The following is a 17,655-nucleotide window of genomic DNA, read 5'->3' on the forward strand; positions in this document are numbered from 1 at the left end:
CTATATTTACAATTCCAAATCAAGCCCCAGCCAGGGGTCCATCCCCAACATTCTTGGTGTGAAGCAGCAGCGCTATCCAATGCACCACCGTGCCGTCATCGTCTTCACAATACACCTGACATCATCAGAATGATGTGATTTTTTTCACACATGTAATCGTTTTCTTTCAAGTTACTAGACGGTGGTACAAATTCATGACTCCCCGGTGGCGCAATCTGTAAGTCACCTGCTCTGTAGACCTGACGATCCACGAATCAAATCCACTTGTGGACAAGTACAGCTGGTCAACAATGATGCAGTGTGTGCGTGTGGTTTCCTTTTGTGTGTCTTCTACTGCTTGCAATTTGCTTAGATCCCGATTATTGCTGTTTGCGGCTATATCACGTTTTTATTTAGTATTTACACTTTTGTTGTATATGGTTCTGATACGATATCCAAGTTGTATTACCATGAAAGGACCTGTTAGTTGAGGATTTAGTTAGTGAAGGGTTTGTGTAAAAAGCAAATTTGAATTTTGCAGTGTCATCACATACTAACACCTTTCACTGGTACCTTTGAATGTGAGCAGCTATGGTAGTTAGAGGTTTACAGTCTTTTTTACTGTTTTATAATCCATTAAGGGATTCTTAATGAACCATTTATGTCTTTTGATTATTTTTGTCTTTGTTTTGTTTAAATTGTCTCTCGTTTTTAGCAAGTGCTTTAAGTTGTGTCTAGTTCAGAGAAAAGTCCACATTGAGCACTTTTAGCTTGATAATGAAGAGGGCAGACAAAAGAGAAATATTTTAGTAATCTTGATAGATGATAATTATGTCTTAGTCTCCCGTTTGCATTGCTAGAGTAGTGACGATCTGAGGCCTTGTGATGCGTCTTTTTTGGTTTTGGACAGTGATGTTGAAATGCAAATGTCACTCAAAATACCTCCGCCAGCTTGTTGCTTTACTGCCATAGGCTTTCTGAAACATTTTGATCATAAGAAATGTGACTGTGTGTTCTGAGGCCGGCTGAAGTGTTTCTACTGTTTGTTGTTGGTCAGTGACTGAATCATCAACAGCATCAGATCACAATGTGGTTCTACAACAGATGGCACTTTGGTGCCATCTTGACTCCGTAAGTTACATTTCCAACTAATTCCCTCAGTGCTTCTACCAGGCAGGCTTTGCCCAGACCACACATACACACACACAGAAGAACCGGCCAGTGGATTAATGTGGAACTGATGAATCATATCAAACAATTAGCCTGTTTTCCCATGGAGGAGGATGCAGAGCCGTGATGGCGAAGGCGACAAAGTCTCAATCTCTGAAGACTACGACAGAATTTTCTGGCTCAAATATCAGACGCCGTGTGATCTGCCCATCCTGTGTCGCTGCTGGAGAACACAGACACGTCTGTCTGCTGGCAGCCTCCCGGGACACTACACAGCACACATCAAAAACAGCCGGCTGTTCGCTCTGTAAACATGACAACACAGAATAAATATCAGATGGTTGTATTATGCAATGGCGATGATCTGTGATCATTACAGACAAGTACTGCAGTGCCCGGCAAACATTTAACACCAATATAAGTTTTTAGTCATGGATTTATTAATGGTTAATACATAATGTATTATTGCTTTAGATCGGGAATCTACAGCATCTAAAGGAAATTCAAACTTTCAGGTTGCCAGGTTAGAGAAGCCATTTTGGCTGATATCTGTTCCCCATTTTCAAACAGTAATGTGATCTGTCTGTAACCCACTTTAGTTTTACCAGCAACTAAAGGGTTAACTCACACATGCAGTACCGACGTTCACCAGAGGGGCGCTGTGGTGCACGTCGGGAGATCAAAGCCTTCTCCCGGAAGAAGACCCTTTATGTCTCCAAGGAAACAGCGTCATGATCTCCATGAAGAATCTCATTTGGTTGATTTCTGCTCACTGCTGTTGAGGATGTTTATTTATTTGATCGTTAACCAGACCGACTCCGAAGGAAGAAGTTCATTTAAGTCTGAGAAGAATCTCCGGTGAGTGACGGATGTGTTGCTCACAGTTAGCCGTAGCTACAAAGGAGGACAGTTATTAGTTGGGCTAAAGATATCGATCAGGAGAGAAGAGAACAATAACCAGTCGGAGATAAATATTAATTTGTTGATGAATATTATTTTATGTGGTTGATATCTGTGATTGTGGAGCTACATGTGACCGACGGGGCTAGTTAAGCGCTAGCTAAGCGCTGAGGGGTTAACGCGTCGGGACCTGTTGAACCGAGCGGGAACGATGACGTCATGTTCTTGTTTTGGCGCCAGAAGTAAACGGTCAGATTGAGAACAGCTGTTGAGTGTGTTGCTTAGTAACGGTGGACGTTTAAATAATGTCTGTTAGGTATAAGTGACAGATGTCACTGAGACATGAGGACATGTGTGTGTGAAATATGTTAATATTGACCATAGTGAATATTATTATTATATATATATATGTGTAATACTATTTTACTGGTCATTTACTGTTACACCAACAATAGAGTTTATAAATCACAGTACTGACATCGTATTAAATTCTGCTGCATGCAGATTGTTTTGTTTGTATGGATCTGTGATGGAGACAGCGATCCCCAGAAACCTCCACAGAGCTGGAGCTGAGTGACCCTGTGACCCCTGATCATCTTCTCTGTGGGTGAAGCTGCATTTGGTCTTCTTGGATTCTCCTGCCGGAGCACCGACGAGCAAAAGATTGAGATCAGAGTTAGTCTGAGAGCCTCCAGACATACACTACCTGGTAGTAGACTGAAAGACAAGAGACTGAAACTGACTGACTGTGAGAGAAATACCGGTATTGGGTTATTACTTGAATTTGTTATTTTTCTTTTATGTTGTTCCCTTGATTTTCTGTGTTAATAACTGTAATAAATTGCAGTTCAGTTCCTTGTTTTAAACTGCAAACATTTGCCGTGTTTCATTCACTCCCGGAGCGACCTAAAGACAGTCCTAAACTAAAACACAGGAAATCTACTGTGTTACATAGATACTACATATGGCGGGCCAGCCAGGAGTGTTTTAGACACGGCTTATGTCAATAGATTAATATACTGAATGCTGAAGTTGAAATTGGACAGTGCAGCAAGCCACCGGTGTCCTGCAGCATCAAGCTTGGCAGATGTCAGCACATAAGTCAATGGGTTATTGTCTGTCATGACGGTGAACTCAACTCCATAGAGGTAATCAAAGAACTTCTCAGAGAGCGAGAAACTCGAGCTTATGGGTGGGATATCTTCGTTCACAGTTTGACAATCCTCTACTGGCATAAGCGATGACCTTCATTTGACCATCTTGCTCTTGATACAGAGCTGCACCAAGTCCAAGTAAACTGGCATCAGTGTGTAAGATGGATGGTTTCTTGGGATTTGCGAAACCTAACACAGGTGCAGTTGTCAGCTTTTCAATGAGCATTTTGAATGCCTCTTCACATGACAGTGTCCACCTTCCACTGAATGGCTGTTTCAGGGCAGTGCTGGAGACAGACTTTTGGTTTTTGGACTTCTTCTTTGCAGGTACGTAGCCTGCAGTCAGATCGTTTAGAGCAGGGGTGGCCAACCAGTCAGAGACTAAGAGCCACATTTTTTACTGTGTTACCGCAAAGGGCCACATCATACACATGGGCACACATGAACATCACCCCATCCCTTCCTCACACACACACACACACACACACACACACACACACACACACACACACACACACACACACACACACACACACACACACACACACACACACACCTCTGCTCAGCCAAATTTACACTTTTCCAGAACTCAATGGTCCCTTCCCTTAAAGCAGGTTTCAGTTGGTCCTCCTCACAAAGATCGATCATCTCCAACTCAGCCGCGGCCTCATCTGTGACTAGCGGGGCTTTCAAACAGTCCGTCTCCGCATTAAATGGGTCGACGAGGAACGTAATCTGTGGCCTTTTCAGTTGTAGATCACGGAACCGGATGACAAAGCTTTCGTGCAGGTTTTCAACCAGTGTTGCATATCTGGCTCTTTGCTTATTCGGGGCGGCGCTGGTGACTTGCCCGCTGGCTTTTAGCAGAGTGGGAAAATGCGTTAAATCTCCCTTTTGAATATGCGCCTTGAACAGCTTCAGTTTGTTGACAAACGCAAACACACTTTGCAGCAGGTCAGGCAGCATTTTTAACTTACCCTGCAGGGTCAGGTTCAGTCTGTCCAAGTGACACAGCGTGTCGACCAAAAAGGCCAGATCCATAATCCACTCGACGTCCGAGAGCTCGGGATAGTCCTTGTCCTTCTCTTCCATGAACAGTTTCACGGCATCCAAAAGCTCAAAGAAGCGAGCGAGCACCTTGCCTTTGGACAGCCACCTCACAGTGCAGCGGCAGGTCACCTGGAGGTCCTTGGTCCAGCTCAGCGATGAGATTCTTCAATTGCCTGTGGTTAAGCGCATGTGTGCGGATGTAGTTGACGATTTCCATCACAGGCTTCATGACGTTGTCTAAATTCAATGATTTAGACACGAGTTGCTCCCTGTGGATGATGCAGTGGAAATTCAAAAACTCGGGAAATGTTTGGTCAGCTTTGCACAGCCCCACAAGTCCGTTCACAGATCCAATCACGGCCGGCGCTCCATCCGTGGCTATTGCAGTTAGCTTCGGTGTGGGCAGAGTTGCTTTCGCAAATGCAGCCATCATTGTTTCTTTCACATCTATGCCACGGGTTCTGTCTTTTAATGGCACAACATCAAGGAGTTCTTCTTTGATCACACAATCTTTTGACACAAACCGTGCAAATATTGCCAGCTGAGGCTCGTCTTGTACGTCACAACTCTCATCCAACGCGACACTAAAATACTCACATGCTTGAAGGTCAGAGTGCAACTGTGATTCAACAGCCGTGTTAATGTGTTCAACAGTGTGGCGGGACAGTTGGACGTCTGATACCATCCGTTTTAGTTTGTCGTTTTCAGGAGACAAGATTTCAACAACGTCACTGAGGCATTTTTTAACGAACTCCCCTTCATTAAATGGCTTTGTAGCCCGTGCAATGCTCCAAGCCAGTTGATACGATGCAAGCGTGACAGTCTCTGAGTGCTTCGTAATTTTTTGGAAAAACTGTACTTGCTTTTCTGCCTGACTTTTCAAAGTGTCCAACTTGTGCTTGCGAAATTCAGTCCCTTTTGGAAATCCCTGGTCGATGTTAGCATGCAGTGAGCTGAAGTGGCGCTGAAGATTTGAAGCTTTGAAATGCGCTAATGACGTCTGACATATCAGGCAGAATGGCTCGCCATGACGTTCAACAAAAAAATATAAACTTTCCCACTCTGTTAAAAACGTCCTGTGTTCATCTTCATATTTTCGTTTAGCTGTGCATTTTTTCCTGCCATTTTGAGAGTGAACTGGACACTAATTGTTTCCTCCAATGGTTTTAACCCTCCTGCTTTGCGGAATTTCACCTCATGCGCGTTTGACGAAAATACCATATTGAACTCAAGCGAAGCGAACACGCACAAAAAAACCAACACAAACACAAATGTTGATATGAACGTAAAAGAGCCGCATGAAACCAGGCAAAGAGCCGCATGCGGCTCGGGAGCCGCGGGTTGGCCACCCCTGGTTTAGAGGCTTGGAGATTTTAGAGTAGTCCTTCACAAACCTCCTGTAGTACCCAGTGAACCCTAAAAATGACTTCAGCTCGCTGATGTTGGTTGGTCTAGGCCAAGTGGTCAATGCAGCTAACTTTTCAGGGTCAATTTTTACACCATCCTCTGAGACAATATGTCCCAGGTATCTTACTGACTTTAAAAAAAAAAAAAAAAAAAAAAGGCACTTTTCAGGTGACAACTTGAGACCAAATTCTTTAAGCCTGTTCAAAACTCACATGAGCCGCTCCTCATGTTCCTCAACGGTGTCAGAGAACACAATAAGGTCATCAAGGAAAACAACGACCTCTGTTAGATTCGGTGAGCCCATACATTTCTCCATGACCCTCTGAAAAGTGCTTGGTGCATCGGTCACTCCTCGTGGCATTCGGTTGAATTCCCAAAATCCCATGGGCGTAACAAAGGCTGTCTTGTGCTTATCCTCTTCTTGTACCTCGACCTGATAGTAACCTGATTTCAAGTCCATGACCGAAAACCACTTGGATCCAGTCAGAACTGCAAAAAAGTCTCCTCGATGTTTGGCAAAGCATAAGCATCCTTGATAGTCTGGATATTTACCTTCCTGTTGTCCACACGCAGGCGGATCTGAGCATTTTTCTTTCTTACCACGACTATCGGCGAAGCGAACGGACTCTCCGACTCTCTGATGATGCTTGCGTCACACGGTTCTTCAAGGTGCAGGCGCACAGCTTCATAGTCCGAAGGGTGGATGAAAGAGTGAGGCAGTTCATTTCTACGTTTGTGACAGAGGGCGACCCGGGAAAGGAAGGAGGGACAACTTTCCCCGAGGAAGCTGTCAAAGCCATATGTCAGAGACACCACTTCGACAAAACTCCCGAAACGGAAGCAGAAAACATCCTCGTGCCAGTTGCAGCTGAGAGTCTTACCACGGATGTGGATGCGATCCCAGCAGAGGTCCTTCAAGCTGACCTGCCCCCTGGAGCAAGCACTCTTCCCAGGATGTCACTGCAGGACTGGGCTGTAGAACAGAGAAATGATTCAGCGATCAGCAGAGTCATAGACATTGTAAACGCCAGGAGACGTCTGTCTTACCGTGTTAGGCAGAACGAGGAGAGGGAAGTGCAGCTGATTCTCAGAGTCCAAGACCAGCTCGGTCTAAATGATGGAGTCCTGTATTGGAAGCGGGTTCACCAAAGCGAGGCTTCCTTCCAGCTCGTGCTTCCCAAGAAATACAGAAAAATTGCTCTTCAAAGTCTCCACGATTTTGTGGGTCACAGGAGATTTGACAGAACTATGGATCTGCATTTGGTCTTCTTGGATTCTCCTACCGGAGCACCGAGGAGCAAAAGATTGAGATCAGAGTTAGTCTGAGAGCCTCCAGACATAAACTACCGGGTAGTAGACTGAAAGACAAGAGACTGAAACTGACTGACTGTGGGAGAAATACCGGTATTGAGGTTATTACTTGAATTTGTTATTTTTCTTTTATGCTGTTCCCTTGATTTTCTGTGTTAATAACTATAATAAATTGCAGTTCAGTTCCTTGTTTTAAACTGCAAACATTTTCCGTGTTTCATTCACTCCCGGAGCGACCTAAAGACAGTCCTAAACTAAAACACAGGAAGTCTAGTGTGTTACATAGACTACATGTCCAGGAAGATATTTTGAAACAATGAGTGTAAATCTCTGATAACATTTGTATTTTTCACTATGATTCAAATGACGACCTGTAATGCGTATGACAGGTCAGCAGTTAGCTTCATCGGCGGGCCAATGTTTTATGCCTCAACGCCGACGACAGTCATGATGTTTTTGGGCTGTCTGTCCGTTCAATTCTTGTCAACTCGATACCTCAGGGACACTTTGAGGGACTTTCTTTAAATCTGGCACAAACGCTCCCTGAGTAAAGGATGAACTGATTAGATTCTGGTGGCAAAGGTCAAAGGTCATTGTGACGTCACAAAACACACTTGTGTCTGGATTGCGGCAGAATTTATGCGCTAAGGACGACAAAATTTGCACACGTATGCCTTTATAAGATAAAATGGTTGAGTCGTGACATTTTATTTCCCAAAGGTCGAAGGTCAACTTCACTTGTCACATCACACTGTTCTTCCCCGGCCTAAATTATTCAAGGCCATAACTAAGGAACAGAAGGAGAACCCGTATTTCACATGTGGTCCACTAATCATGGCTGTTCACCTTGAAACTGTACTGATTGTTTAGATCTTCTATGCTGTGGGTTGAAGACGTGTGACGCGACCATGGTGTTAAATGTACAGCTGCTTTTCCAGCAACATTGACATTTGAAGCATTGTTCAGTGTTTTCACAGCTTTGTTCCTTCAGAATCAGTCATATTGACAAAGCAGCTGAACACATAAGGATCATCTGACTCAAATGCAACGTATCCCCATTGTGACTCGGTGTTTTGTTGTCGCACTGGATCCTTTACTGCCTCTGCCACATGTTATTGTCTAGTATCTCATACCTTCAGTATCTTTGGTACCTTCAGTGAAACCCCCACAAACATTTCAGCACATTTTTGAGTTTTTTTTTTTTTTTTTGTTACTAGTGCCCATTAAATAAATTATTACAGCTTTAATGAAAACAATTTATTCAAGATGTTCTGCAGCAGTAGCCTTTGCAGCTCTTAACCAGTTAAAAAGAAAAGGTAATGTTCTTTAAAAGTAAAGTTCTTACTAATGGCTCTTCATTGTTTGAATAAACATTAATAGAAATTAACCACTAAAAGCCTCGAGTTACAGTTGATACTCAAACAATAAATGAACTATGCCTTTGTAAAAAATAGGCACCATCATTTCTTTTAAAGTGCATTTCTAATATTCATTATCACTTCAGTTGATAAGGTGTTATTTCATCATCTTTAATGTTAAAAAATGTGTAAACAATGGCTTTCAGGTCGTCAATAATTCCCTAGTTGCAGCCCTACACATTCATCGTGGACTGTAGAAGATGCTGACTCATTTTTCATGTGGCTGCTATCTCTGTTTAAACAAACCTCATCGTTAATATCAGTGAGCATCACAAAGCTGAGAGCTGGTATTTTCCTCCATGTTATTCTCATTCCTCGCTGTCATACAAGAGGGAGAATTATAAAGCCGAGTGTGCGTCCTTCCCTCTCCTTTGCCGCTGTGTCCTCCCTGACTCCTCTACCAGATTATCTGCACGGCCCCCCTCCATCCCACGGCCTCGTCCTGACGACCCCCCTGGCTGGCAACCAGGACGCCGATCACTGCATCTGTCTGTCAGCAGAATACCAGCTGATTAATGCTTTCACTGTGACCATTAATGAAACTGCAGAGGAGCTGCTCTAATTGAGTGGTCGGGCTGCATTGAGCCAAATAATGGAAACAGTAAGGATATTTGAGATCGTGTGTGTGTGTGTGTGTGTGTGTTAGAGTATGAATAGTGGTTAGCTCTCCTGACAATCAGTGATATAGTTGATCCAGTGTAAAATACAAACAGTCCTCCGAGTTATTTATGTGTTTATCAGTCTTTAGACTGAGTGTACACAGAATGTTTTATTTTGGATCTTCCCCTGTCCCGGGCGACAGTAGCTGTTCTCCGGTTTTGATCTTGATTTTCTGCTCAGCAGCAGAATCATTGTGGTGTCGTGATATAGTGCTGGTGTCTAGGCCACTGGCACCAGCAGTGATCCACGGGCACTCTGCTGGACACACCCTGACTACTTGACTCGTTTGTCTCATCCATCTCGCCCCTTCTCCCACAGCGAAAGGTTCCAGCACCGCAATCATTTGTTCTGGGGTTGAAGGGAAGAGGATGCACTTCTTAGACAATGCCTCTGACTCAAAATGTGGCTGCTGGCCTGGTGTGCAGTGTAGGATATACACAGTTATGGGCAGCGTGCCCATTTGATATCCTCTTCTGTTCTAATGGATACATGCTGAAAAAAAATCTGGTTAATTTTGGTGCCACCACACTATTATTATGTCGTTACTTTCTCCTGACTTGATACCTTCATCCGACCAAATTACAATGAAAATACTTTGTCTCCTCCCCTTTCCATTTGCTACCACACACATTTTTACTTCTCTTTCTGGTCTTTTTCATGCTCTATTGTTTAATCGTTGACGATCGCCTCCCTCAACTTCCTGTTATTGGTCAGAAAGTTCAAACCATCCAGGACATTTTTTCACTGCAAACAACCTGACCAGGGTTTAGTTTCATCCGGACCGAGACCACCTCTTCTGGTCGGCCCGAATTGTGTGTCTCTGGGCCAGATTGTGTTCTGGGTCCCCTTTCATACCTGCTATTTTGGTCCGGACCAAACTGAAAAGTCAGAAAGTCTGGACAAAACAAAGTAGGTGTGAAAGCACCATTAAATGTATATTTTTGAAGATTTGCGCATTTTCGTCTAAACAAGACCTACCAAGCAACAGTTTGATATAATGATCCACAATTCAACAGTATTATGTGCTTCACTGTGGGACAAAACTAGATTTCCTTGTGAGAGAGATGGCTTCTGTGCCAGTTGTTGTCCAGATACTTTTTTTTTTTTTTTAGCAAGATGCATTTGTTGTGATCTCTCCTGGGACAATACTGTTGAACACTAGCATTACCTTCAACCCTTAAGTGCTTTTGGTGCAAATAACTGCTACCAAACTGTCTCTTACTAGAGACATTGTTGGGATGAAGGTCCTCAATTTTGTCATAGCTCTATTTTAAAGGGATCTGGAGACAGGTCAGACTGGAGTAGCCTCAACTCTCCATTTGGACCTGATAATATTATAAAGGGCAGCTGTGGCTCAGATGACAGAGCAGGTTGCCCACTAATCATAAAGTTGGCAGTTCAATGCTCAGGTCCTCCTGTCCATTGGTTAGATTGTGTGTGCGAATGGATGACTGGGAGGTAAATTGTAGAGTGCTTTGAGACTGTTAAGGTGCAAAGTGCTATATAAAGTGCAGACCATTTACAGAACCATAAAGCTCTGCCCTAAAAAAATAAATAAAAATAAAATAAAAATCCTCTCCTTAACTGTAAGTCTAAAGAGCCCATTCCTTTGTGTTGGCATCAAGGTTTATTGTCCTTTATAATGTACAGTATACAAAAATATAGGGTACCAAAAAATTCACAGTGTCTAAAAGGCAGTGATTACAGTCTACATGACAGGTCTAACAGTACACCTGGTAAGTTGCATAGAAGGACACAGAGCCTCACATCGCAGGGGACAGAGATCAGAACTGACCAATCAGATGAGAGGCTGTCAGACCAGATCAATCAAAGATTAGTTTAAATCAAAACAACATCTTTTGAACGCCCTAGCCGCATTATACGGGATTATTAGCAGTGTATAATAGTGTGTACTCATGTTATCAGTGCTGCACCGAGTTATTTTCATTCTGGGTTCATGAGTTTTCTGGAGATTAAATGTTTGAGCAGCTGGGAAAGGTCATAAGCCACAGGCGGTCGGTCACATTGCGGAGCTCTGTCCCCAAACAAACCTCATGGTTGGTGTGTACTTAGCTGCTGCACTTTTTTTTTTTATTTTTTAAAAAACAACTATAAGGCTTTTTTTTTTTTTTTTTTTTTTTTAAACAAACAGTGTTAGCTATACAATATACAGATACATTTACACGATCCTCTTCAGGGACATTAAATGGGCTGAAGGCTGTCGCTCCTATATACAGATAGAGCTCTCATCTCGTGCATGTACATTAGCTGAACTGAAAAGCATTGCTGGGTTAGCATTCATTGATCAGGCAATAATAATAAAATATAGCTGTGAAAATGCCCTTTATAAACCAAGCTTTGACTATAAATAATGTCCATTCTACCCCCAGCAGGAACCGGAGGCACGATGCTTTAACTTACAATGATTAACATCTCATACATGAAATATAGAAAAAAACCAGCAGAATGCCTGGAGAGCGACAGAATGTGGAAAAATGCATACACACACACACACACACACACACACACACACACACACACACACACACACACACACACACACACACACACACACACACACACACACACACACACACACACACACACACACACACACACACACATAATCATCATAGTCATATGTATGAAAGCATTTACATTGTACAAAATACAGTAACCCCCCTCTTTGCTCATTCAGGCATACACACAGTACATGTGTTTGCATGTACCCACATCCACACACGCATGCATTCAATTTGAGCTTCACGCTGGCAAACGTCTAAGCAAGCTGAACCTAGTTTTCAAGTGGGACCAAATTGATGCTTTGTTAGTCGTTCTTTGTAAAAACCAAATCGTTAAAAATTCACTGTTTTACCTTTAGTGTTAACATTTCAGGTACTGAAGATGCAAAGGTTATAAAGCTGCTAAATAATCAAAACAAAGGAATGTGTTCATTCAGTGAAGTGAAATTAGAGAAACAAGAATTAATCAGTTATCATTATCTTATTTAACAAAATATTTCCTCCTATGCTACGGCTCGTCTGAGCATAAAACAATTATTATCTTAAAAAAAACGAATATTTAAAAAAAAAAAAAAAAAAGAACAAGTGCCAAGTCTACTAGCTTATTCTACCGTCATAGAAAACCCCAATCCAGTTGTTCAGCGCACTGGCCATATTTGATATGACCACCGAGCTATTTAGCACTCAGTAGAATCGATGCATTCATTGGGGAACCGATTGGAGAATCAATCAATTCTCTTCCAGAAGTCTTTATTGTTCTTGGAAACAAAAACAAAAAAAGAAATCGAACAAGAAGAAGAAATAGAAATAAAACCAAATTCCGCCCCTGCCTTCTGTTGCATACAGGCACCCACGGCGTTCCCAAAGCTTTTACAGTTCAGGCTGCTTCCACGTTCTACTCCGTGCTTCGGCTTCACGAGCGGACGTCCTTTGTCCACAGCAGGCTCTGGACTCCTGATTATGAGCACATTTAGAGGGTGTATCTCTCCAGCTGAGGGGGGAAGTTGAGGGTTGTGATTCTTCCAAACAGGCGTCCAAAACCTCAATCAACTCCGGAGTTCTTATCTTTTCGGTGACGTGAAACACCATCAATGGAGGGCATGCAATTCCCCCCCGTTCAACCGAGCTGATATTGATCTCTAATTTATTCCATCATTGACTTCATTGAGTTTTCTCCTTTGTTGTTGCTCTCTTGCTCTGTGCTTTGTGGCAAGGACGTAAGCATGTTTGTTCTCTGTAACTGCTTTTGTTGTTGAGGGACGCAAAAGTTCATTCCAGGCCGAGAATGTAATGGAGAGGCATAAAATGGTGACCTTGATCCAGGAGAGATGTCATTTGTTTTCAGATGTTGTTGACGTTGGTCCGCGGAGTTGTGGATGCTCCAGCCAGCACCTGCACTGAGGTGGCGCGGTCACGACGATCTGTCTAAAGCAGGGACTCGTCCAGAGTTTTCCATGAGTTGACACTGCTTTATCAGTCAGGCCCTTACAATAACACCCCCGCAGCTGGTTACACAAGTTCATGACTGCACCAGGACACGGGCATTGCTGTCCAAACCCAGATCCATTGACGGAAAGTTCCAAAAAGCGCCCTTGAAAACACAAACCCTACCATGCAGAAGAGACTACAGGAGCAAGGAGAGGATCCCGTCCAAGCTCTGAGTAACGTTTCAGTTCACGTCGGCTCAGTTATGTCACCGTGGCATTGGGGCGGTGTCTGTTTGGGGCGGGGCAATTGAGAGGCGGCTGTGGAGGTGGGGGGGGGGGGGGCGTATCTCAGCTGTTGTTACTGTGGTTGTAGGTCCTGCACGGTGAAGGGGACGAGTTGGGTTGGTAGTCGAACTTGCCGAGCGCTGTGGGGTAGTAGGTGGTGGTGTAGACGTTCGTCTGCTGGAGCGGCGTTGGGTAGAAGTTGGATCTTTCATCTGGCAGCAGGTTGTTCTTGTTCAGTGTCTGGAATGAAACGGGAAGGAAGAATTAAACTTTTCCTCCTGTTGCCTGTAGAATCAGAGATATATTTGATATGTTATGCCATAATATGCCACATATGTTGTCAAGATTCTGTTGTGAGGAACCTTACAAAGTGAAGCGCCCTGAGATGACTTATGTTGTGATTTGGCGCTTTCTGTATAAAAATGATTCGAACTGAAATATTACAGAATATGTCAATAAATGGACTTAATTCTGACAGAGAGCACATAACTGCACTGCAAACATACAGTGTTCCCCAGACATAGACTTTATTTTGGTGTGCCGTCCAGGTATATTGACAGCTACCCATTTCAGCACTTTTTGTCTGTATTTTTATTATTTTTTTTAATCTGTTAGAGAGAACAATGCCATCGACGCGAGCGGACAATCTCCTTCACCTGTGTCAGCTCCGCGCTGTGTGAGTGGAGCAAGGTTGGACATCCACCCTTCGTGAAACATAAGAGATACAAAGAGAGAAACTAGCATGACCCTCAATACCTGCAGAATGCAGCAGAGACTCTTAGCTGGAAAGAAATGAGTTGAAATATTTGAGATACAACACAAAAATACAGTATTTTTGGCTGGACTGCAACAGCGGGGCCATAACTATAAAGCCAATATATGTCACTGAGTTAATGAGAGATGAAAGTTACACCACGGTTACTCCACCGGTCGGCTCAATGCAGGGACTTTTGTTTCAAATTAAAAGCCCTCTAGTTTCACGCAGTGTCCAGCCATAGACTACGTTTTTACCTACAAATGTTTTTTTTTCATCACCAATCGAAGGAGAAGATTTCAACTGAGTTAAATCTAATATTAGAAAGCTGTATTTGACACACCATTTTGGTGTGCGTGCACTGCAGAAGGCCTTTACACAACATTTGTGTAATTGTAGATACAGAAATGAACTTGATACACTGACATATTTTTGTCTAATTTTGATTGAGGACATTTTTTTTAATCATGAAGTTACCAGACAGCTGTCGGACAATCCAAGAACTCTCTGATCCCAGCAAAGAAAAAAAAAAAATACAGTAAACACACTTTGCTGTATTTTTTACACATATTCATGTATAATAAGCTTTAGAGATACTGGGTGACAGATTATTTTAAATTTAGAATAAAGCCAAGCTAGCTCTTTTCCCTGTTTACCATCTTTATGCAAAGATAAGGTAACTGTCTCATGGCTGTAGCTTCATATTTATTGTCCACACATAAGTGATCTTATCGTATGTATAAACTCAGCAAAAAAGTGAGTTTTCCTCAAAATGTTAAACTGTAAAAGTCATAAAACTCTTCTACCCCGTTTCCGGAAAGGTGTTTTCTGAAAAAAGTTATTTTATTAAAGTGCGCTTGATTCAGTGGCTGCTTATTGTATTTTAAGATATAGACAATCCTGGAAAATCTGTCAAACATGTAGTCTACACTGGAAAAAGATGTTCAGCTATTTTCAGAGTCATGAGGACTCAAAAATAGAAAGAATTCTTATGATGGAGATCTTTTTCAGTGTGGACAATGTGATGGATATTTTCTGTACGAGGCACAGATAATAAACAGGGAATTCTTGCCTGCAGGTAAATAAAATACCTCCGGTAGCCTCGGGGTTATAACTTGCATGTAGATCTGCACTCACGACCGAGGAAAACCAGATTTAACAAATTGAATCTAGCTTTTGTCAAACATACTCAATACTCTAACATGAGATGGGGGGAATTCATTGGAGCTCTCTTAAATAAAAACAAGGATAAAATCCACATTTTATTCTCATGCAATTGCTGAGTCTCTGGTAAAAGCTGCACATAAGGTGAGACACTTTCCAGGGGAAGCATCAGACGAATGTAATCCATCTGAACAGCTCTGGGGACCAAGGCAGGAGGATAATCAGGTTAGAGTCAGTGAAATACACAACACTGGGCAACATAAATTTGCCTGGAGGAGAGGGAACCTACTGCATAAACAGCGCTGTCGTGGTACGCGGTGACATCGGCTGCGGATCCAGCAGAGTCTGGCCACCCCCTCTGGTCATTAAAGCTAATGAGTTCAGGCTCTCAGCACCGCGATGGCTGTCAGCACCGCGTCCGCGCAGCCACAACAATAACAGCGAGGACAACAAGTATCAGGAGGCTGACACGATCAAAAACACAGGGATTGGGGGATTGTGGTTCTGCTGTTTCTGTCATGCTTTTGGGAGGATCGAAGATTCTGTCAGTTGGATGGAAAAACTCTGCATGCACACATTGCTTCATGTCAGCCATAGTCTGGATCCAGACTGAAAATAGGTGTCAGTTAGCAGTTTATAAGACTATGAGATGGACTTTTACCGAAAAGTTAACGAGCACAGGGACAGTGATTTTGACCTCTGCCTTGACGATTGTGAGGTAGGCAGTAGTCTGCCAGAATTATGTTAAAGCTGAATGTAGACATTCAGTGGGACCTGGTAATAGATTGCAGCACACCGTTTAAATGGTGATCTTGAATACGTGCTTATGTTGACTACAGGATAATGTAGGGGCACTCACAAGAAGCAGATTTTCTTAAATGGATAGTCAAACTCTAACCATCAGAAACCAGGACTTTAACTTTTAGTCCCAACTATGAGTCAAGCTTCATAATGATGGAATCTGCAATTACCATGATGCAACTAAACAGCAACTTTTAGTAAAACCTTGCTGTCAGAAGTGTCTGTCATATTTCAAACTGCACATTTACAGTTTTTAACTCGGGTTTTGTGTCAAGGTCTCAAGCTCAATCGAAGATAATTTTATGATTGGTGAAGCAACTCACCCAGACAGTGTTTTCACGTACGAATCCCAAAATTCACCCAGCAAATTAGATCATGTGTAACCCCACAAACAATCTACATGTTGCAGTTGAACCTCCAGATGCTCTCAGAAACTTTGGGATTTGTATCAGTGAACTACTAAACTGTCTTTTAAGAGATTTTTTTTTTAATCTATTCATACTTGTATGCATGTATTGGTATAGAGTAAGCTGCTAACTCTTCTACAATATGTAATGAGTTCACCGTGTCTGAAAGCACATATCATGTAATAATCTGAGCTGCTCTGTGGTCACTTAGAGAGACCTCCTGAATTTTCATTGTAACACAGATGCAGTTGTTAATTTATGAGTCAATGAATAGCACGAAATCAAATCACTGTGCTGCTTCTGAAACACAGAATGTTATATTTCAGGAACAAGTTAAGTTAAGGAGTAAGTAAGAAAATAACACGGACAAAAGTCAGCAGACAAAAAGTGCTTGGTGTCACATAAACTAGTTCTCATAAACGAGAATCAGTGTTTGGGTTGTGCCTTGAAAGCCTGTACTTAGAATATGTTGACGAAGCTCAATCTCCATCTCTTGGTTTATATTAATGAAGAACTTTAAACTCAGTTATCTACAGCTGTTTATCACAAGCATGTTTAAAGTCTACAAACAGATATCTGTCTTTGAATGCAGAGTGTTTGGGGGATGGTAAAAGATTTTGGTACCATAAGCATTCTGGTCAGCGGCTGTAGTCTGAGTAGTGTTGGCCAATCCGTGAGTTCAGGTTGCATGCAGATAAACAGTCCTTGTGTCGAGCAGAAGAGGTACAGGCCAAAACACGGTCGACTGTTGTCTGACAACAATTTAGCTTTTTTAGAAAATGTATCCGAATTATTGCAGTGATCTGTTCATGGAGATTAGTTTCTCAACTCCATTTTTAAGTCTCAAGTTGCTAATCAGGCTGTAAACAATGACCGGCACACGCAAGAGGAGACCTTGGCCTGGATGTCTTTTATCTGGATAGCTGCTTTAACTCATGGACGGGTTCTGAAATTGCCCAGACTTTAACCAACCAACCGTTAGAGAGCTAAACACTATACGTTGTTGAGAATAGGACACAAAAGGTCTCCAAACTTGGAATGAAACTAATTTTGTAACTCGCTGTAAATGTGAGTGCACAGTATACCGGCAGCAATGGGAGGTCTAGGGCTGACTAATGCTTTAGAAGGCTAATGAGCCCCATTCATAAGGACTTGGGTTTGTGTGCAGATAGAAAGGCTCACAGCCTCCAGTATGGGTGCTGTATAAGAGCAAGGTGGAATAAAAATGAACCGTAATTCATCTTCT

At 42.6% G+C, this 17,655-nt stretch overlaps 1 protein-coding gene and 1 long non-coding RNA gene across 6 annotated transcripts in view; one reads left to right on the forward strand and one right to left on the reverse strand.

Moving 5' to 3' along the window:
* Positions 1–1,752: 1,752 nt before the first annotated feature.
* On the forward strand, positions 1,753–2,942 carry LOC138634160 (uncharacterized). The gene is made up of 2 exons (XR_011311944.1): positions 1,753–2,007; positions 2,554–2,942. It is a non-coding gene; the product is annotated as an uncharacterized lncRNA (long non-coding RNA).
* Positions 2,943–11,664: 8,722 nt separating this feature from the next.
* The window catches only part of sema5ba (sema domain, seven thrombospondin repeats (type 1 and type 1-like), transmembrane domain (TM) and short cytoplasmic domain, (semaphorin) 5Ba), a 142,364-nt gene continuing 136,373 nt past the window's right edge, over positions 11,665–17,655 (reverse strand). For 4 of the 5 annotated variants that reach the window (XM_069720828.1, XM_069720827.1, XM_069720826.1 and 1 more), the window contains one exon: positions 11,665–13,523. In XM_069720828.1, the coding sequence (XP_069576929.1) occupies positions 13,347–13,523 (177 nt within the window). In that variant the 3' untranslated portion in view covers positions 11,665–13,346. Of the gene's footprint in view, positions 13,524–15,490; positions 15,605–17,655 lie in introns of all 5 variants that reach the window. The other variant, XR_011311943.1, reaches the window with a different exon arrangement.

Source organism: Brachyistius frenatus, unplaced genomic scaffold (genome assembly GCF_029030835.1).
Source record: "Brachyistius frenatus isolate BFR_SWC_R1_liver_20210118 unplaced genomic scaffold, ASM2903083v1 Contig_252, whole genome shotgun sequence".
Taxonomy (NCBI): Eukaryota; Metazoa; Chordata; class Actinopteri; family Embiotocidae; genus Brachyistius; species Brachyistius frenatus.